The sequence below is a fragment of the Natrix helvetica genome (assembly GCF_964273705.1).
Source record: "Natrix helvetica genome assembly, chromosome: 5".
NCBI lineage: Eukaryota > Metazoa > Chordata > Lepidosauria > Squamata > Natricidae > Natrix > Natrix helvetica.
Genome location: NC_138551.1, coordinates 94,372,214 through 94,395,128, shown reverse-complemented (window position 1 = coordinate 94,395,128; position 22,915 = coordinate 94,372,214). Strand labels below are relative to the sequence as shown.

General features: G+C 46.0%; 1 protein-coding gene across 2 annotated transcripts in view; it reads right to left on the bottom strand.

Moving 5' to 3' along the window:
* The window catches only part of RET (ret proto-oncogene), a 146,482-nt gene that overhangs the window by 56,782 nt on the left and 66,785 nt on the right, over window positions 1-22,915 (bottom strand). For both annotated transcript variants that reach the window (XM_081953742.1, XM_081953743.1), the window contains exons 2-4: window positions 12,756-12,989; window positions 2,972-3,259; window positions 892-1,133 (exon numbers count right to left, since the gene is read on the bottom strand). In XM_081953742.1, the coding sequence (XP_081809868.1) occupies window positions 892-1,133; window positions 2,972-3,259; window positions 12,756-12,989 (764 nt within the window). The remainder of the gene's footprint in view (window positions 1-891; window positions 1,134-2,971; window positions 3,260-12,755; window positions 12,990-22,915) is intronic.

Sequence of the window (22,915 nt, the reverse complement as noted above, 5' to 3'; positions counted from 1 at the left end):
TTCATTCTCTGCTGTCCCCTTCTTCTTTTGCCCTCAATCTTTCCCGGCATTAGGCTCTTCTCCAGGGAGTCCTTCCTTCTCATTAGGTGGCCAAAGTATTTGAGTTTCCTCTTCAGGATCTGTCCTTGTAAACAGCAGTCAGGGTTGATCTCCTCTAGGACTGACCGGTTTGATCGCCTTGCAGTCCAAGGGACTCACAGGAGTCTTCTCCAGCACCATAGTTCAAAGGCCTCCATTCTTTGGCGCTCAGCCTTTCTTATGGTCCAACTTTCACAGCCATCCATTGCAACTGGGAAAACCATAGCCTTGACTATACGCACTTTTGTTGGCAGGGTGATGTCTCTGCTTTTTAGTACGCTGTCTAGATTTGCCATATCTTTCCTCCCCAGGAGCAAGCGTCTTTTAATTTCTATATTTACTGTACTTTTCAGACTGTAAGATGCACTTTATGTCTCCCAAAAGTGAGTGAAAATGCCTGTGTGTCTTATAGACCAAATATTGCTGAAGCCCTGCCTACCCGCTGGTCATTTTTTGGCTTCTGCATGCCCCCTTTTCAGGCCTTTTTTCATCCCATTTTTGAGGCTTTTTTCGGCTTGTTTATCAAAAAAAAAAGGGCCAAAAAAAGGCTCAAAAACAGGCCAAGAAAAGCCTTGAAAATGGGTCGAAAAAGCCTCAAAATGGGTAGAAAAAAGGCTGGAAAAGGACCCCCAAAAGGGCTGAAAATGAGGCACGCAGAGGCCCAAAACCTTTCTTTATTGTTGTTTTACTCTTCTAAATTTAGGTGCATCTTATAGTCAGGTGTGTCTTATAACCCCCAAAATACGGTAACTATTACAACCCAGCTATCTCAACACAAGGCCTAAGGACAAAATTCTCCTTGTTCCAGCTTACCTCTTCTCTTTTGAACTCCACTATGGCGTCCGTTGTGCTGGTCCCATTGGACAGGAAAGGAGGCATGTCATCTTCATCCAGAATATGGATGAGCAGAGGGACCTCCCTGAGCGTCTCCTGGAAACCTTCCTTCAAGGTGCACTGAGCCAACATCTCGTACTTTTCTCGTTCTTCTCGGTCGAGGGGTTTGGACACTCCTACAGTGGTGGTCTCCTCATTATAATAAAAGGGCAGGTTCTCATCTGGAACACGGTAGAAAGAAAAACCTTATTTTATCATGAAACCTGGAGCGATTCGTGACATCGTTTGGTCCTAAAAGTCCATCATATACACCTTGCAACTCAACATTCAGACAAGTCGCATATCCTGGTTTTTTTAATCCAGAGACTGGGAAAGGGGGATTAGATCATTGGGACTTGTGATTTGAAGTATGAAAAGACAGTAATCGTCAATGGAAGACAGCTGGAAGGGACATTAGAAGTCTTCTAATCCAGGAGTCCCCAACCTTTTGGACTTCAGGGACCACTGAATTCATAATTTTAAATCCCACAGATCACTAATATGATCTGCCTAATGACTGTTTGGGTGGGTGTGGCTAGGTGGTCATGTGACTGGGTAGGTGTGACCAATTTGATGTTACTCATGTAGAAGGGCGCCTCGCCAGCCTCTGTTCACCCCTCCCCTGCCAGCCACTCCTCGTCTGCCTGCCTGGGATCCTTAGGGCCCCAACAGGAAGCAATTGTTGGAGCTAAGCAGCACTGGCTTGTGCGCGTCGGAGTTGACGGCTGGTGTTCCAGCAAATATGGCTCCACGTGCCACCTGTAGCACGTGTGCCATAGGTTCGCCACCACGGTGCTAGTTGTTCCCGAATCTAGGGGGCGGTGCTCATCTCCGTTTCAAAGCCAAAGAGCCAGCGCTGTCCTAAGACATCTCCGTGGTCATGTGGCTGGCATGACTCAATGCCAAAGGCGCACGGAATGCTGTTATCTTCCCACCAAAGGTGGTTCCTACTTTTTCTATTTGCATTTTTTATACGCTTTCGAACTGCTAGATTGGCAGAAACTGGGACAAGTAACGGGAGCTCACTCTGTTACTCGGTGCTAGGGATTTGGACCTTTCTGATCGACAAGCTCAGCGTCTTAGCCATTGAGCCACTATGTCCCTTATAGTAAAGGGAATATGTACTTAATGCTACATATGTTAACAGTGGCTAGAATTGTATTTGCACAACACTGGAAGAGCATAGATTTCCCTACAGAGGAGAAAGTAATAACAAAATACTGGAATGTGCAGAAATGGACAGATTAACACCTAAAATTAAAGTCAAGGAAGACACTGAATATTTCTTAATATGGGATTTGTTCTATCAATGGCTAATGAGCAGAAACCGAAGTTAGATTTCAAAAAATACAAGAGAATGACTAATTTTGTAAAAATGGTTTACCAAATGGATAAGTAAGCACTATTGCCATTATATGTTTATTAGCAATGTTATGATGAGACATCATTGTTACTATATGATTATTACTACTGTTATTAATGTGATTGTTATGATGATGATTGCTCAAACCAACTATACCCAGACAACACACTGTTTATACAGACATTGAAATGTTTGCTCTTTCTATATTTAATAAAGGGACGCAGTGGCTCAGTGGCTAAGGCGCTGAGCTTGTCGATCAGAAAGGTCGGCCGTTTGGCGGTTAGAATCCCTAGTGCCGCGTAACGGAATGAGCTCCCATTACTTGTCCCAGCTTCTGCCAACCTAGCAGTTCGAAAGCACGTAAAAATGCAAGTAGAAAAATAGGAACCACCTTTGGTGGGAAGATAATAGTATTTTGTGCGCCTCTGGCATTGAGTCATGCCAGCCACATGACCACGGAGAGGTCTTCGGACAGCGTTGGCTCTTCGGCTTTGAAACGGAGATTAGCACTGCCCCCCAGAGTCAGGAATAACTAGCACATATGTGCGAGGGGAAAATTTACCTTTTAACTTTATACAATAAAAAATAATAACGGGGGGGGGGGGGGGGGACCTACCACCATCACCCAAAAGGCAATTGAGTAAATGGAGAGGTCACCTGCGATAAGCTTGTAGGAAATGCTGACGTTGTGACACTGGTATTGCAGGGCAAAAGACTGGAGCTGATGAAAGATTCCAGGGGGCTTGTTCTCCATGATGTGAAAAGAGAGGTCCATGGCAGGAAAGCAAAGCCGGCTGGAGATTGCAGAGCTGCATGCCGGCACGGTGCCATTGATGACCGAGAGTTTGACCAAAGTCATAGCCGAGCCGAGACAGGTTTTGGCTTGGAAAGGTTTGGCAGAGAGGAAAACGCGGAGCACGACTTTGGCCACTGGATTTCCCGAAGCTAAAAGGAGAGGGAGAAAAAAATTGACAACAGAACGCAAAGGGAGCACTTAGTCGAGTCATTCTCCAATGGAACATCAAGACGATCGATATTAATTATCACTTATGTCAATTTAAGGGACTTCGGAAGCAGACCTGGACAAAACCACGAAGCTAAGACTTTCAGCGGATTCTGAATTTTAAAAAAAATACAGGGACAAAATGAGGTGAAAAGCCTCCAAGGATGTCAGTGAGAATAATCAATCACTTGGAATCAGTGGTGGGATTCAAATTTTTTTACTACTGGTTCTGTGAGTGTGGCTTGGTGGGCGTGGTAGGGGAAGGATATTGCAAAAACTCCATTCCCTCTCCACTCCAGGGAAAGGATACTGCAAAATCTCCATTCCCTCCTTACTCCAGGGGAAGGATACTGTAAAATTTCCATTCCCTCTCCACTCCAGGGAAAGGATACTGCAAAATCTCCATTCCCACCTCACTCCAGGGAAAGGATACTGCAAAATCTCCATTCCCACCTCACTCCAGGGGAAGGATACTGTAAAATTTCCATTCCCTCTCCACTCCAGGGAAAGGATACTGCAAAATCTCCATTCCCACCTCACTCCAGGGAAAGGATACTGCAAAATCTCCATTCCCACCTCACTCCAGGGGAAGGATACTGTAAAATTTCCATTCCCTCTCCACTCCAGGGAAAGGATACTGCAAAATCTCCATTCCCTCCTTACTCCAGGGCAAGGATACTGTAAAATCTCCATTCCCAACTTACTCCAGGGGAAGGATACTGCAAAATCTCCATTCCCTCCCGATCAGCTGGGACTCAGGAGGCAGCGAATAGATGGGGGGGGGGCAGTCAGAGGTAGTATTTACCGGTTCTCTCTATCTATGGCGATTCTCAAGTCATCCAGGTCAAAAAAAAAAAAGGCAGCTGAACTTTTTTGGTTGTTTTTCTTGAAAACATTTTGCTTCTCATCCATTCAGCTTCTTGGAAGAGAAGCAAAACGTTCCGACTCAACCGGTATCGAGCAGCTTGAAACACCTCCCATCCCTCATTAATTTCCAACATTTCTTTCATTCAGAATATCTAGCGAAGCAAAAGAATGCAATTGGTCTAAGCGCATTGACACTTTGTGGTGTCTTTTTGTCCAGCTAGGCTCGCCTTATCATTTTAAAAAATATTTTACTATTGGCAATATGCAGGATGTCTTCATTTATCATGGCCTTGTCTCCATGCAATGGATTTCATTTTTGATAGATAGGAAAGAAATAAAACCTAGACTTACCGAAGCAATAATTTGCTTCCCCCCCCCCCCCCTTACAGCAGTTTGCAATACTCCAATAGCATTGGTCACCTTAACCCAATCCCCCCCTTTTTCAAATAAATGCCTGAAAGATGGGGGCTCAATCATTTAATCATACAAGCCCTCTTTGAAAATAGGACTCCAGGTTTGGGAGTGAATATATAGAGTTGTAATGTTCAGAATAGCACTAGCAATAGTACTTAGACCTGTATACAGCTTCACAGTGTTTCACAGCCTCCTCTAATGGAGGGAGGGAGGGAGGGAGGGAGGGAGGGAGGGAGGGAGGGAGGGACGGGAGGAAGGAAGGAAGGAAGGAAGGAAGGAAGGAAGGAAGGAAGGAAGGAAGGGGCAATAGCATATATCACTTCACAGGGCTTCACAGCCTCCTCTAATGGAGGGAGGGAGGGAGGGAGGGAGGGAAGGAAGGAAGGAAGGAAGGAAGGAAGGAAGGAAGGAAGGAAGGAAGGAAGGAAGGAAGGAAGGAAGGAAGAGGCAATAGCATATATCACTTCACAGGGCTTCACAACCTTCTCTAAGGGAGGGAGGGAAGGAAGGAAGGAAGGAAGGAAGGAAGGAAGGAAGGAAGGAAGGAAGGAAGGAAGGAAGGAAAGAAGGAAGGAAGGAAGAAAGGAAGGAAGGATGGGGCAATAGCATATATCACTTCACAGGGCTTCACAACCTTCTCTAAGGGAGGGAGGGAAGGAAGGAAGGAAGGAAGGAAGGAAGGAAGGAAGGAAGGAAGGAAGGAAGGAAGGAAGAGGCAATAGCATATATCACTTCACAGGGCTTCACAACCTTCTCTAAGGGAGGGAGGGAAGGAAGGAAGGAAGGAAGGAAGGAAGGAAGGAAGGAAGGAAGGAAGGAAGGAAGGAAGGAAGGAAGGGGCAATAGCATATACCACTTCACAGGGCTTCACAGCCTTCTCGGAGGGAGGGAGGGAGGGAGGGAGGGAAGGAAGGAAGGAAGGAAGGAAGGAAGGAAGGAAGGAAGGAAGGAAGGGGCAATAGCATATATCACTTCACAGGGCTTCACAGCCTCCTCTAATGGAGGGAGGGAGGGAGGGAGGGAGGGAGGGAGGGAGGGACGGGAGGAAGGAAGGAAGGAAGGAAGGAAGGAAGGAAGGAAGGAAGGAAGGAAGGAAGGAAGGAAGGAAGGAAGGGGCAATAGCATATATCACTTCACAGGGCTTCACAGCCTCCTCTAATGGAGGGAGGGAGGGAGGGAGGGAGGGAGGGAAGGAAGGAAGGAAGGAAGGAAGGAAGGAAGAGGCAATAGCATATATCACTTCACAGGGCTTCACAACCTTCTCTAAGGGAGGGAGGGAAGGAAGGAAGGAAGGAAGGAAGGAAGGAAGGAAGGAAGGAAGGAAGGAAGGAAGGAAGGAAGGAAGGAAGGAAGGAAGGGGCAATAGCATATACCACTTCACAGGGCTTCACAGCCTTCTCGGAGGGAGGGAGGGAGGGAGGGAGGGAAGGAAGGAAGGAAGGAAGGAAGGAAGGAAGGAAGGAAGGGGCAATAGCATATATCACTTCACAGGGCTTCACAGCCTCCTCTAATGGAGGGAGGGAGGGAGGGAGGGAGGGAGGGAAGGAAGGAAGGAAGGAAGGAAGGAAGGAAGGAAGGAAGGAAGGAAGGAAGGAAGGAAGGAAGAGGCAATAGCATATATCACTTCACAGGGCTTCACAACCTTCTCTAAGGGAGGGAGGGAAGGAAGGAAGGAAGGAAGGAAGGAAGGAAGGAAGGAAGGAAGGAAGGAAGGAAGGAAGGGGCAATAGCATATATCACTTCACAGTGTTTCACAGCCTCCTCTAATGGAGGGAGGGAGGGAGGGAGGGAGGGAGGGACGGGAGGAAGGAAGGAAGGAAGGAAGGAAGGAAGGAAGGAAGGAAGGAAGGAAGGAAGGGGCAATAGCATATATCACTTCACAGGGCTTCACAGCCTCCTCTAATGGAGGGAGGGAGGGAAGGAAGGAAGGAAGGAAGGAAGGAAGGAAGGAAGGAAGGAAGGAAGGAAGGAAGGAAGGAAGGAAGGAAGAGGCAATAGCATATATCACTTCACAGGGCTTCACAACCTTCTCTAAGGGAGGGAGGGAAGGAAGGAAGGAAGGAAGGAAGGAAGGAAGGAAGGAAGGAAGGAAGGAAGGAAGGAAGGAAGGAAGGAAGGGGCAATAGCATATACCACTTCACAGGGCTTCACAGCCTTCTCGGAGGGAGGGAGGGAGGGAGGGAGGGAGGGAAGGAAGGAAGGAAGGAAGGAAGGAAGGAAGGAAGGAAGGAAGGAAGGAAGGAAGGAAGGGGCAATAGCATATATCACTTCACAGGGCTTCACAGCCTCCTCTAATGGAGGGAGGGAGGGAGGGAGGGAGGGAAGGAAGGAAGGAAGGAAGGAAGGAAGGAAGGAAGGAAGGAAGGAAGGAAGGAAGGAAGGAAGGAAGGAAGGAAGAGGCAATAGCATATATCACTTCACAGGGCTTCACAACCTTCTCTAAGGGAGGGAGGGAAGGAAGGAAGGAAGGAAGGAAGGAAGGAAGGAAGGAAGGAAGGAAGGAAGGAAGGAAGGAAGGAAGGAAGGGCAATAGCATATATCACTTCACAGGGCTTCACAGCCTCCTCTAATGGAGGGAGGGAGGGAGGGAGGGAGGGACGGGAGGAAGGAAGGAAGGAAGGAAGGAAGGAAGGAAGGAAGGAAGGAAGGAAGGGGCAATAGCATATATCACTTCACAGGGCTTCACAGCCTCCTCTAATGGAGGGAGGGAGGGAGGGAAGGAAGGAAGGAAGGAAGGAAGGAAGGAAGGAAGGAAGGAAGGAAGAGGCAATAGCATATATCACTTCACAGGGCTTCACAACCTTCTCTAAGGGAGGGAGGGAAGGAAGGAAGGAAGGAAGGAAGGAAGGAAGGAAGGAAGGAAGGAAGGAAGGGGCAATAGCATATACCACTTCACAGGGCTTCACAGCCTTCTCGGAGGGAGGGAGGGAGGGAGGGAGGGAAGGAAGGAAGGAAGGAAGGAAGGAAGGAAGGAAGGAAGGAAGGAAGGAAGGAAGGGGCAATAGCATATATCACTTCACAGGGCTTCACAGCCTCCTCTAATGGAGGGAGGGAGGGAGGGAGGGAGGGAAGGAAGGAAGGAAGGAAGGAAGGAAGGAAGGAAGGAAGGAAGGAAGGAAGGAAGGAAGGAAGGAAGGAAGAGGCAATAGCATATATCACTTCACAGGGCTTCACAACCTTCTCTAAGGGAGGGAGGGAAGGAAGGAAGGAAGGAAGGAAGGAAGGAAGGAAGGAAGGAAGGAAGGAAGGAAGGGGCAATAGCATATACCACTTCACAGGGCTTCACAGCCTTCTCGGAGGGAGGGAGGGAGGGAGGGAGGGAGGGAGGGAAGGAAGGAAGGAAGGAAGGAAGGAAGGAAGGAAGGAAGGGGCAATAGCATATACCACTTCACAGGGCTTCACAGCCTTCTCTAAGGGAGGGAGGGAAGGAAGGAAGGAAGGAAGGAAGGAAGGAAGGAAGGAAGGAAGGGGCAATAGCATATATCACTTCACAGGGCTTCACAGCCTTCTCTAAGGGAGGGAGGGAGGGAGGGAGGGAGGGAGGGAGGGAAGGAAGGAAGGAAGGAAGGAAGGAAGGAAGGAAGGAAGGAAGGAAGGGGCAATAGCAATAGCATATATCACTTCACAGTGTTTCACAGCCTCCTCTAATGGAGGGAGGGAGGGAGGGAGGGAGGGAAGGAAGGAAGGAAGGAAGGAAGGAAGGAAGGAAGGAAGGAAGGAGGGGGCAATAGCAATAGCATATATCACTTCACAGTGTTTCACAGCCTCCTCTAATGGAGGGAGGGAGGGAGGGAGGGAGGGAAGGAAGGAAGGAAGGAAGGAAGGAAGGAAGGAAGGAAGGAAGGAGGGGGCAATAGCATATACCACTTCACAGGGCTTCACAGCCTTCTCTAAGGGAGGGAGGGAAGGAAGGAAGGAAGGAAGGAAGGAAGGAAGGAAGGAAGGAAGGAAGGAAGGAAGGAAGGAAGGAAGGAAGGAAGGAAGGAAGGGGCAATAGCATATATCACTTCACAGGGCTTCACAACCTTCTCTAAGGGAGGGAGGGAAGGAAGGAAGGAAGGAAGGAAGGAAGGAAGGAAGGAAGGAAGGAAGGAAGGAAGGAAGGAAGGAAGGAAGGAAGGAAGGGGCAATAGCATATATCACTTCACAGGGCTTCACAACCTTCTCTAAGGGAGGGAGGGAAGGAAGGAAGGAAGGAAGGAAGGAAGGAAGGAAGGAAGGAAGGAAGGAAGGAAGGAAGGAAGGGGCAATAGCATATATCACTTCACAGGGCTTCACAACCTTCTCTAAGGGAGGGAGGGAAGGAAGGAAGGAAGGAAGGAAGGAAGGAAGGAAGGAAGGAAGGAAGGAAGGAAGGAAGGGGCAATAGCATATATCACTTCACAGGGCTTCACAACCTTCTCTAAGGGAGGGAGGGAAGGAAGGAAGGAAGGAAGGAAGGAAGGAAGGAAGGAAGGAAGGAAGGAAGGAAGGAAGGAAGGAAGGAAGGAAGGAAGGAAGGGGCAATAGCATATACCACTTCACAGGGCTTCACAGCCTTCTCGGAGGGAGGGAGGGAGGGAGGGAGGGAGGGAGGGAGGGAAGGAAGGAAGGAAGGAAGGAAGGAAGGAAGGAAGGAAGGAAGGGGCAACAGCAATAGCATATACCACTTCACAGTGTTTCACAGCCTCCTCTAATGAAGGGAGGGAGGGAGGGAGGGAGGGAGGGAGGGAGGGAGGGAGGGAGGGAAGGAGGGAAGGAAGGAAGGAAGGAAGGAAGGGGCAATAGCAATAGCATATATCACTTCACAGTGTTTCACAGCCTCCTCTAATGGAGGGAGGGAGGGAGGGAGGGAGGGAGGGAAGGAAGGAAGGAAGGAAGGAAGGAAGGAAGGAAGGAAGGGGCAATAGCAATAGCATATATCACTTCACAGTGTTTCACAGCCTCCTCTAATGGAGGGAGGGAGGGAGGGAGGGAGGGAAGGAAGGAAGGAAGGAAGGAAGGAAGGAAGGAAGGAAGGAAGGAAGGAAGGAGGGGGCAATAGCATATACCACTTCACAGGGCTTCACAGCCTTCTCTAAGGGAGGGAGGGAAGGAAGGAAGGAAGGAAGGAAGGAAGGAAGGAAGGAAGGAAGGAAAGAAGGAAGGAAGGAAGAAAGGAAGGAAGGATGGGGCAATAGCATATATCACTTCACAGGGCTTCACAACCTTCTCTAAGGGAGGGAGGGAAGGAAGGAAGGAAGGAAGGAAGGAAGGAAGGAAGGAAGGAAGGAAGGAAGGAAGGAAGGGGCAATAGCATATACCACTTCACAGGGCTTCACAGCCTTCTCGGAGGGAGGGAGGGAGGGAGGGAGGGAAGGAAGGAAGGAAGGAAGGAAGGAAGGAAGGAAGGAAGGAAGGAAGGGGCAATAGCAATAGCATATACCACTTCACAGTGTTTCACAGCCTCCTCTAATGAAGGGAGGGAGGGAGGGAGGGAGGGAGGGAGGGAGGGAAGGAAGGAAGGAAGGAAGGAAGGAAGGAAGGAAGGAAGGGGCAACAGCAATAGCATATACCACTTCACAGTGTTTCACAGCCTCCTCTAATGAAGGGAGGGAGGGAGGGAGGGAGGGAGGGAGGGAGGGAGGGAAGGAAGGAAGGAAGGAAGGAAGGAAGGAAGGAAGGAAGGGGCAATAGCAATAGCATATACCACTTCACAGTGTTTCACAGCCTCCTCTAATGAAGGGAGGGAGGGAGGGAGGGAGGGAGGGAGGGAGGGAAGGAAGGAAGGAAGGAAGGAAGGAAGGAAGGAAGGAAGGAAGGAAGGAAGGAAGGAAGGAAGGAAGGAAGGGGCAATAGCAATAGCATATACCACTTCACAGTGCTTCGTAGCCTTCTCTAAGGGAGGGACAGAGGGACAATAGCAATAGCACTTACTTATATACCACTTTACAGTGCTTTACACCTCTCTCTAAGCGGTTTACAGAGTCAGCCTATCGCCCCCAACAACCTCGGAAGGATGGAAGGTTGAGTCAACCTTGAGCCAGTGAGAATCGAACTGCTGGCAGTCGGCAGAATTAGCCTGCAATACTGCGTTCTAACCACCGATCCATCAAGGCTCAGTGAATGTGAATTTTACCTGCAAATCTTGGACAGATTTAAGTTATAAGCCTATCTAACCAGTAGTTCATTAATAGTTCATTTTAAAAAAGCCAATGTATTATCTTATTTATCTGTATCAAACCAATCTAAGGTTGAAATGCAAAATCTAAGGTTGGCTGCAGAAATGCAACACAAGGGAGCATGCAACTAACTCCTGAAGCTCACGGGAAGCAGCCGTTTCAGCTACAGGTAGTCCTTGACTTACGACCGAGCACACGGAGCCCCAAATTTCCATTACTAAGCAAGACAGCTGTTAAGTGGGTTTGCCCCATGTCACAAACTTTCTTGCCACTGTTGCTGAGTGAATCACTGCAGTCGTTAAGTGGGTAACCCGAGTTGTTAAGTGAATCTGGTTCTCTTCACTGACTTGCTTGGGAGAAGGTCATAAGAGGGGATCACCTGGGACACTGCAACTGTCAGACGTACATACCAGTGTAGGGGTGCTACAATGGTTGTTGGTGATGAGAAACGGTCATAAGACCCTTTTTTTCCAGTGCTGTCGTAACTTTGAACAGTCAGTAAATGAATGGTCGTAAGTCAAGGACCACTTGTACTTTCATTCCAGATGTCACATAAAGAACAGAGAGTAAAATCTTGAGTAAATTCTTCCAGCCAACATACCAAAGTAGGATACTGTTCAAAATGTCAGAGTTCCGCTTTTCGTACACCAAACAGCTATTTTTAAGTGCCAGTGGGGCATTAGTCTAGTGTCGGTTTTTGGCTACATTTCAAACTTAAATGTCTCATGCAGATCAGAATTATTCAGTTACCAAGACGTCCTTTCTGGTTCAGGGCAGATTTACAATGTCCGCTAATATTACTAATGGATGCCTTGGTACTGCAGGAATGTTCAGAAAATATTGGGCACCTCAATAAGAACATCTTTTTTTGCAATCAAATATAGCCATAGCACTTAAGACTTATATACTGCTTTACAACCCTCTCTAAGCGGTTTTGCAGAGTCAGCCTATTGCCCCCAACAATCTGGGTCCTCGTTTTACCCACCTCGGAAGGATGGAAGGCTGAGTCAACCTGGAGCCTGGTGAGATTTGAACTGCCAAACTGAAGGCAGCCAGCAGTCAGCAGAAGTAGCCTGCAATACTGCACTCTAACCACTGCGCCACCAAGGCTCATTTTTTGAGATCCACTTTCCTTCCCCAAAACGCCCCACTTAGTAACTGAATAAGTCTCTCTAGATAGAAATCGGAGTCACCATCACCTTTTCGCCAACGAGGGGCACTCAAGGTCGCTAACAAATTAAAATGATAGGATGAAAACACAATTAGAACCACAACACACAAACAACACTCAATGTGTCCTACTTTTTTAGCCATGATGTTGAACATCAGAAACCTGTTCATATAAATCTGATTTTGCCTCCTAAAGCAGAGGTGTCAAACTCGATTTCATTGAGGGCTGTATCAGGATGGTGTTTGATCTCAGGGGGCTGGGGGGGGGCGTGGCAGAGGTGGACACCGCCAGCATAACATCACTTGTGTCGGGTTGGGGGGGGGCACCTGTGGTGTTACAAATGCTGTGCCAGCAAAACGGGCTCCCGAGTTCCGTTTTCAGCTGGGACAGCCTCCTGCAATCTTCTGCCAGTGAAAATGGAGCTAGGGAGGCCACGTGCATCCTTTGTGAACTCCATTTTGACTGGCAGAGGCATCGCGGGTTAGTCCTTTGGTGTTTCCGAGGTGGCCCTGTGGGCCAGATCTAAGCACACACACACACACACCCGGGCCGGATGTGGCCCCCGGGCCTCGAGTTTGACACCCCTGAAGGAACATATTTCCTAACCCTCTCCCTTGTCTTCAGAGATTCTCCATCATCCAGGTCATGGGTAACCGGACATCTTTTGTTTTTCCTTGAAAACTTTTCGCTTCTCATCCAAGAAGCTTCCTCAGTTCAGTTCAAAGAAGCTTCTTGGGTGAGAATTAAAATGTTTTCAAAGGGGGGGAAAAAAAACCAAGGTAAGAAAAAAACCGGGACAACCCTTTCCTTCTTCCCACCCATTGGCAAAGAATTCCAGAGACTTACAAAGGACAATGAAGTCTTCTCTATCCAGACTCTTGTTGAGGTATAGGAGTCCCGTTCTCTCGCCGATCTGAAACCAGATGTTTTTGGATCCCGAATCTGGGAGTAAACAATAGAAAGCTTCTTCCTCTTCTGAATCTTTTAAGGCATGGAGTTGTAATAAAGGTGTCCCTTCCGGTTGTTCCAGGTAAACGTTTTCATGATACGTCTTCCGGGGAAAGTACAGGCCAAAGGCAACTGAAAAAGAAATGGGGAGGGGGAGAATAAGACAAAAACACTGACTATTTAAGATTCCTGGCGTGAGAGCGGGTCCTTTAAAAAAAATCTCAGCTTGTCAGATAAAGGGGGAGATCCCCCAAAAAATAAACCACAAAATAGTAAGGAAAGGAGGAGAACAGGGAAAACCCTGGGGAAAGTTACTAGAATAATAAAAGGAAATACCCTGAAGAAAAGATACAACTATCACAAAAACAAGGAAAAGAAAAAGAAGAAGTTAGGGGAAAGGGGGAGAAGAAGAAAAAGAATTAAAAGTGGAATTTTTGAGAGCCTAAGAGAAAATGCCTAAAAAGAGTTACTTTAGTAGACTAAAGAGAATAGTAGTAAGAATGTTATGGTTATCTAACTAATTAAGAAATAAGAAAATTATAGTATATTGTTAAATATAGAAAAAAAAAACTGAAAGAGATGCTCTCTGGGTTTAAATTGAATTAGAGGATATACGCTGTTTGTAGGAAAATACTGTATATCAATGGAGAAAATAAGAATTGAAAATTTGGTGAAACTGTGAAGGGGCAATTGAAGGCACTCTTTATGTAGTAATAAAAAATAATTATAAAGATGAAAAATAATGGAGGAGAATAATTTGGCTGAAAGTGAAAACAAGACTATGATGCAAAATGGACTATGTAAATGAGAGGAGGTAAAAGAAAAAGACAACACTTTGTTCCTATAATATGTAGAATTTGTATTAAGAAATAAAAAAACTTGAATTGGAAAAAAAAACCCTGCTTATTACAAGTTATCCTACGCTTACAATCGTTTGTTTCATGACCACTGGATGTTATAACAGCTCTGAAAAAAGTGATTTATGGTCATTTTTCACACAAATGTTGCAGCATCCTTAGATTGGTCACATGATCAAAATTCAGACACTTGGCAACTGGCGTGTACTTACGATGGTTGCAGCGTCGTGCAATCCCTTTCGCGACTTCCTGACAAGCAAAGTCAGTGGGGAAGCCGGATGGACTTCATCACCATGTGACTAACTTAACAACTGCAATGGTTCACTTAACAACAGTGGCAAAAAAGGCCATTTAATAACTGTCTCGCTTAGCAATGGAATTCTGGGGCTCAATTGTTATAAGCGGAGAACTATTTGTTCCTTGTGAATTTACCTCCTTGTAATCTTGCCTACTAGGGACGTGGTGGCTCAATGGCAAAGATGCTGAGTTTATCGATCAGAAAGGTTGCCACTTCAGCAGTTCGAATCTCTAGCGCCATGTAAAGGAGTGAGCTCCTGTTACTTATCCCAGCTTCTGCCAACCTAGCAGTTTGAAAGCATGTAAAAATGCAAGTAGAAAAATAGGAACCACCTTTGGTGGGAAGGTAAAAGCGTTCCTGGTGCCTTTGGCATTTAGTCATGTTGGCTACATGACCACAGAGACGTCTTCGGACAGCGCTGGCTCTTCGGCTTTGAAATGGACATGAGCACCGCCACCTAGAGTCAGGAACAACTAGCACATATGTGCGAGAGGAACCTTTACCTAATCTTGCCTAATAGCTAAAGCACGAAATCTTAACATATAAAAACACCTTTTTAAAAAATCTATTTTTAAAATAAAATATTTTTATAAGTCTCACTTGTAGAGTTAATGGGGAACCCAATAACACAGTCTATAAATTTTCTGATCAAGCTGCCGCTGATTTGTATTCTTTAAATGAATCTCTACACCTTAGTATTAGTATTATATTTCTTATTCCAAGTTGATATTTCTTTGTTGAATTGTATGCAGTGAAATGCATCTGTCAGGGTTTCAAAGAACATCCAAAAGTAAATCAGAATCCAAGGCAAAGTATTGCTCAAAGTTCCTATTTATTAAGAAAGCCATGTTGGCACATCTGGGAAAACCCGAATCTGAAAGCTTCCCGGTTTTCCCCACCTAGTTGAAAGTTCAAGATCTTGCCCCCACACCCACAAGTCCATCACATGGTCCAATCTCCCACTGCCATGCTGGCAGTTCCAGCCATCCAGTTCTCGTCAGGTGCAGAGGTGCAAAGACAAAGGATGACCTTGGCTTTCTAGAAAGAATTTTGTTATGGCTGCATATCATCTAACTCCATACAATCCCCCTCCCATTTTCCCACAATAGAAAATGCATAGTAGTATAATAGAAAATGTGGCAGACCAAAGATCCAAACGAGAAGATGGCTGCAGGCCTGACAGCATCTTTTAATGGGTCTATACTTTCGTTTAAACTTTTATATAATAATATACTGTATAGCAATATTTGGAAGGAGAGGGAATGAAACTATGTAATTATGAAACTATGTAAATGTAATATCAAAAGCCAGCCAGAAGATATGGATAATTCCTTCTTGGTCCTTAAAATGGAAGGACATAGGAATAAGGTGAGACTTCAAACTACCTAGAAGTTTGTGGGGAAATCAACTTGTTCAAGTTTACGAGATCCACAGATTTTTTTTTCCAATTCATTTTACGGAATCTTTAATTTCACAGGTCACAAAAGAACAAAACAATTTGGCTTTCTAGGGAAAAAGAGAGTTGAAGAGTTGAAACTGTAGGCACTTTTGAAGGAAATGACCACATCACCTTGGGAGTTTAAAATAATGCAAAAGGAGAAAGTGGAACAGACAAAATTTCAATGGCTTAGAGCAGGGGTGTCAAACTCAATTTCCTTGAGGGTCACATCAGGATTGGGTTTGACCTCGGAGGCCCAGGTGGGGGGCTGGACGTGGCCATGGTGGGCATGGGCATGGTTGGCATGACAAAGGACCACACCTCTGCAGATATGGTCTTCTAAACCTATAAAAATAGGGAGGCGTACATTTCTGTGATTTTATTTCTTTAATACTTACTTGATCTACTTGATCACCATACAAGGGAGAGACCAGATCAAGAAACTGACTCTGCAGGAAGACTAGATCTATAAATTATTGACATAGGCTATAGCAGCAGAATCCTGGAAGCCTGAAAAGTAAAGCATTTTACTTTTCCTCCCTTTTATAAACTTCTGAGTTGAGGACGTCCTCCTGGAGCACTCTGGAGGCCAAAAGTGATTGCGGGGAGATGCCCCCCTCCTATGCTGCATCTTATAGCTACTATGACTACCCCCTGCCCTTGCATTTTGGCAACTGGGTCACATTGCAACTGGGATTTGCAACATTTTTATTATTTCCAGCAGGATTAGGGGCAAAAAACCCAAATTGGATATGCTCGGTTCACTTAATGACCACATAGTACACTTAACAAACTCATAATTCATTTAATGATCATGGTGACTTGCTTGACAAAATTGAATTGGGCCAAGCAGTGAATTCCTTAATGACCACAATGACTTAATGCCCAAAACTCTGAGCTCAATTGTGTCATAAATTGAGAACATACCTGTAAAGAAATTGGGAGGACCCAAATGGCTGGGATAATTTGGGGAAGCTACAGGATAGAGTGAAAGGAATTATCCATCTCTCTTTCTCTTCTTGGGGTTTTTGTTGGATGCTTTCCTTTTGCGTGTATTTTGCCTACTGATTTCTAACTTTGTATGCAAAGGCAAAGGGAAGCAAGGGGTATTAAGCTTATAGTACACATGTGTTTCCTTGTCAGAAGTTTTTAAAATGTGTGCAAGTAATCCTCGCTTTAGGAACACAATGTAGGAGATGACCAGGCTGAGTCCGAGGGAGGAGTCAAATGCATCATCAGTCTTGAGTCCCTTCATGCTCACAAGAGATCTCAGTCCAGTCCTCCTTGAATTCTTCTCCCCAGCTAATTTCCCTTGACTGTTAGTAGTTCAGATTCTTGTAGCGGGCTCAACCTTACTGCCATTTGAACTGTCTATCTCTCCTGATTTTCCTGGTGCTTGACACGTACAATGGGACCAGCAAAATCACGAGATTGTGACAGATGCACAACCTCACTTCTGCTGCTTTATGTGAGAACAAAGTCATATGATCCCGACTTGCGGTACCCCTGCCAGCTTCTCCACCGACTCTGCTTGCCAGAAGCTGGCTGTGAAGCATTCAAATGGCGATCGACTCCCGCAAATGCGCACCGCTTGAGAAGCACACCTGAATCTCAATCACATAAAGGCAACCAGCTTAGAGCTGAAATTGTTGACTTCAGACGGTAGCTCCTTTTTTTACCATTATTTAAACCAAGATCTGATTTGAAACCAGATCCCACTCCCACTTAAACCCTCTTTTATACAAAACGGTTGCCACTTGGCTAACTCTTTCTAGCCCCTACTTGCTTTTTTTTAATATATATACTTCCTGCGTGGGTATTTTCCGATACTTGCTTGCTAAGAAACTCAGGGTAGGCCTGAGTTGTAATTTATAGTTGATCCACGAACAAGAGTTTGAGCTATGAACATAGCTCTGGTCTGCAACTCATTAAAACAGCTGCATCTCTTCCTGGGAATATTTCTTATCCGTTCATCCAGGGCTAACTAAGTATGAACGTCAAATAGCTTTATTGCAGCATCTCTTTGTTCATTCTGACAACTCATGGAAGGGGGGTGTAACTTCTGTTTAAGCAGACTCTCCTCCAGGATCTAAGTGCCAGAGCCCACTGTAATAACATTGCCAAAAAGGCATTAAGAGTTGTTAACTTAATATTGTGTAGCTTCTTCTCTGGTAATACTGTACTGCTAACCAGAGCATACAAAACTTTTGCTAGACCAATTCTTGAATACAGCTCATCTGTCTGGAACCCGCACTACATATCAGATATTAATACAATTGAGCGAGTCCAGAAATAATTCACGAGAAGAGTCCTCCACTCCTCTGCTCACAAGAGAACACCTTATGCCACCAGACTTGAAATTTTGGGCTTGGACAACCTAGAACTACGCCGCCTACAGTCTGACCTAAGTGTAGTACACAAAATTATCTGCTACAATGTCCTACCTGTCAACGACTACTTCAACTTCAACCACAACAATACACGAGCACACAATAGATACAAACTTAAGGTAAACTGCTCCAAACCCGATTGCAGAAAATACAAGTTCAGCAATAGAGTGGTCAATGCCTAGAATGCACTGCCTGATTCTCTGATTTCTTCCCCAAACCCCCCACAACTTTAACCTTAGACTGTCTACTGTTGACCTCACCCAATTCCTAAGAGGTCTGTAAGGGGCGTGCATAAGCGCACCAGCATGCCTACCACCCCTGTCCTAATGTTCCCTTTTATTCGTATCCATTTCATGTATTCAAAATCATGTTTATACGTATATATGTTATCTAACATATGCTTGATGAAATAAATAAATAAATAAATAAAATAAAAATAAGGAAGAGGCAGCGGCAGGCATCACAATATTGTCGTCAGTTAGGCCGCAGGGTTGCCTAATTCCACCAGAGGGGCAAACTCAAGCGAGAGATCATTGACTGATGGCGCTCTTATAAATCATCCAACAGCTTCCATCCCATCCCACACAGTTTGGGCTTCATATTTGAGAGCTGCGAGACAGCTAACAGCCACCCCTTTACCAACCATCTGTTGATGATAGATAGATAGATAGATAGATAGATAGATAGATAGATAGATAGATAGATAGATGATAGATAGATAGATAGATAGATAGATAGATGATAGATAGATAGATAGATATAGAGATATGATAGATGATAGATAGATAGATAGATAGATAGATAGATAGATAGATGATAGATAGATAGATAGATATAGAGATATGATAGATGATAGATAGATAGATAGATAGATAGATAGATAGATAGATGATAGACAGACAGACAGACAGACAGACAGACAGACAGACAGACAGACATAGATATGTACGTACGTACGTACGGAGAGAGAGAGATGGATATGGATACATCCAAAGAAAGGGGGAAAGAGCGCCAGCCAGCGCTGATCAAAAAGGAAAAGAATCATCTCCCCATAAAAGAAGAATTGTTCCATATGTAGATGGTGGGAGACCGAAGCTTTCGTTCAGCAAACATCAAAGGAAAGAATGAGCAGAAGTTGTTCCAAGTTCTCCTTGATGTGAGAAGATGATGGCCGTGTTACTTTTTTCTGATGCAATGAAAACCCAAAGCTCAGAACTTCCCCGCCAGTGAAGGATAATTAAAATTACCCTCCACTTGAGCATCTTACTAGCTAGGCTACTCATACCAACCTTTCCTGCCACATTCACAGTATCAGAAAATGCTGTGCGGTGCTTATTAAGAGGTTTGCAAATTATTGGGAGCCTTAAAGATGTAGCAGCCTAAAAACTGGGTAGGATAGGACAGAATGCAGGGTAGAATGCAGAATAGAATAGAGCAGAGCAGAGCAGAACAGGACAAGAATAGAACAGGATGAGAAGAGAACAGAGCAGAACAGAACAAGGATAGAACAGGATGAGAACAAAGCAGAGCAGAACAGAATAAGAATAGAACAGAACCAGAGCAGAGCAGACAGAACAAGAACAGAACAGGATCAGAGCAGAACAGAAGATTTTTTTATTGGCCCAGTGTGATTGGACACACAAGGAATTTCTCTCCAATGCAAAAGCTCTCATTGTGCAGAAAAGGAACAAATGATAAATCATGATCATAATCATAAAGTGCAGTCATCATAAAGATACATAAGATACAACACTCAGTGATGCTACCAAATAAGATACAGATTAACAGAGTTGGAAGGGAGCTTATAGGTCATCTAGTCCAACTAGTCCCCACTAAGCACGAGTGCCAGAGGTGGCACGCAGAACCTTCTCTGCTGACAGGCGCGGTGTTGCCCCAGTTCAGATCTCCGTGTACCTGTTCACGCATGTGCACCTTTTAGTTTGGGCATGCGGGCGTGCATTTTGGGCACTCAGTGTCTAAAAGGTTCACCAGCACTGCCCTATACTATTAAGCAATCAACATAAATAATAAGATACAAACCACAAACCTATAGTCAAAAGAAGCTAAGTAAATAGGTAATAGGAAAGATGTGAAGGATAATAGTAATACAGCCCTATTTGCCCATTTGACATCCTAGGGCATAAGACCGTGTTGTGGAAAGTAGTTGTTTAGCAGAGTGATGGCATGGTGTGGGGGAAGGGGGCACCGTTCTTGTGTCTAATTGTTTTGGCATGCAAAATAATCAAAATGTTGATAAATAATTCAGAAGTTGCTTGCAGCCTGATCCTCATTTAAATGGAACGGACCATCACTGTAAAGTATTTCTTATGATAGATGGAGAGAGAGAAAGACAGAGATGGAGTGACAGAGAGGGAAAGAGAGAGGGAGAGGGAGGGAGGAAGAGGGGGGAGAGAGAGATAGACCATCACAAGATCATTGGAAAAATACTTTTGAAAAAAATGACACTCATATGTTGAACAGAAAGTTTAGCCGAAAGATTAAAGTTAGCCTAAGCTAGCAACAGAAATGACAACTGCCAGAAAAATTATAGTTTCGGCAAACAATTTTTTAAAAGTTGAGAGAAATTCTCTTTTGCAGTTTGTTTTCAGGTTTAACTTTAGATGGTACTGTAACATATTAAATCAAAGCAGATCTGTTTTTACACGAACAGGCCAGTGGGTCTCCATGGTGATGGGTGGTCGGAAGCAGCAGTGCCTCCTCCAGCCCAGCTAAGGCCTTGGGGCTCCCGGAGAGGCCCGTATGCAGAGGGCACTTGGCTGGCTATGGCTGTGCCCGGGCTGGAGGAGGTGGCGCCACGTCCGACTGTCCATCGCCGGTGCCAAGAGCCTCCTGGTGCAAGTGAGCCATGCCTGGCCGGGCAGGAGGGTCGCAAGGCTTCAGGCCAGGAGTGGGCGAGCTGCGGGAACAGCCGCCCCACCGAGAGGAGTGCTTGCCTCCGTTGGGTCTGTTGCCTCTGAAGGGCTCCCAGGCAGATCTCCAGTTGGCGGGAATGCTGGATGGGACTGCATGAACAGCTGTTTTCTTCCTCCCCGGGCTCCATCTCCCGGGCCGATGTAGCAGGCAGAGCATCCCAGGCAGACAGAGCAAGAGCCCAGGGCCAAGGCCGTTGTCCACAGCCTTCATTTCAAGAGCAGGCTGCTTGCTCGCCCTCAGTGTCATCCGGGAAACAGCAAAGAGTCCCGTTTCAGTGGCTGTGGCTTGGGGGGTTGGGTCATATGACTGAGTGTGCATGAGTGATGACAGGTTGGCCATGCCCACTCAGTCACATGCCTCCCCACCTAGCCACGCCAACCAAGCTGGTAGTAAAAAAATTTGAAACCCACCCCTGATTTTACATAACAAAGATCTATCTCCTTCAGGCAAAGCCATAACAGGAATCCCAAAGCCCTTTCATTACATCATCACCCAGCAAAAGTCAACCAAGCTTGGGACTTAGTACAGGCTACAGAGTTGCTCCTGCCTGGTCCCATGGGAGTCTGACAACCAATCAGAATACAAGCTCAAATTCAAAAGCCCAGAGAGGGCATAAATCTCTCTCACACACACAACCATGTGCCTTTTTGCCCAGCATCTCAAGTCATGGGGTCCTGTCCACCATTAAACCATCTTTCCAAACAGCCACCATTGTTTCCAGTGTCTTTCTCCCCACCTGGAACTGAACCCAGATGGAGATTTGTTCCAAGAGAATACATGCCATTTCCCATCCTTCGCAACATGCTACATCTTCCTGTTAAAAAGCAGTCATGTACGTTATTAAGACAATTACACTCCCTAATGCCAAAGTCTTTACTGCTTTAATACAGCACTAACAAAGTTAGCAGGCACCATAGATGATTGCTATTAACAGCTCACTAATTTCTGGCAAGGCCTTGGTTTCAGCAATCAATCAAAGTAGCTACAGGCAGACCTTTATATAGGCTGACTGTTATTAACTGTAACTGACAGCTGTGCTCAACTGCAGATATTTCACTGTTTGGTATTTTAACAGTTTAGCTAGAAATCAGGGACAGGATAGGCACAGAACCTCTACATTCAAATTCAGAATAGAGCTGGAAGGGACCTTGGAGGTCTTCTACTCCACCTCCATGCTCAAGAAGGAGACCCTGTACCCGTGATAGCGAACCTATGGCACAAGTAGCACAGGCGGCACGCAAGCCGTCGCCCCAGCTCAGCTCCACCACGCATGTGTGCGTGCCCCTGGCTGGCCAGCTGATTTTGGGGTATCTGCTGCACATGTGGGAGATGCATATGCACCCACAAGGGAGCGGGAGGTTGCATGTGCATGCACGGGGGCAGGGGGACCACCGGGGAAAGCACCCCCATGGCCCGTTTTGGGCCTAGGAGGCCTAGGCTGGAACCCCTCCCTGCACCCCGTTTTTGGTCCTAGGGGGCTTCCGGGAGGCTTGCTAGGCCCAAAGCTAGCCATGGTGGGGGTTGCGCATGCATGAGTGAGTGACAGGAGGAACACAGGGGGGTAATGCGCACATGCGCAGGGGGAGCGTGGGGGCATTGCACGCCCATATGCAGGGGGGCATTGCATTATGGGTGTGGGCACACGCATGCACACTATCGCGTCCAGTCTCTCCTCAAGAATTAAGAAGAAATTTTCTGACAGTGACAACAATCAACCCATGGAACAGAAATTGCCTTCAGAAGTTGTGGGAGCTTCATCCCTGGAAGCTTCCAAGAAGAGATTGGACTGCCACTTGTCAGAAATGGTGTAGGGTCTCCTGCTTGGGGTGGGGGTTGGACTGAATGACCTATAAGGTCCCTTCCAACTCTGTTAATCTAAACCTCTGTCTGCTTTCTAATGACAGCTGTCTTTCTCAAAGATATTCTCCACCATCTTTGTCGGTAAATAAAGCAGTCGTTTATCCATCTGAGATTTCATAGGCCCTGATAGGGAATGTCTAAAGTGTAAAAAATGATGAGCTACTTATATGGCATTGCAATTAGCTTAAAAGGATTAGGATCTTTATCCTTTAGAAACATCTTCCGGTACGATCAGAGGCTCTATTTAATATTAATGGCAATGCTATTAGTTGTCTGCCTTA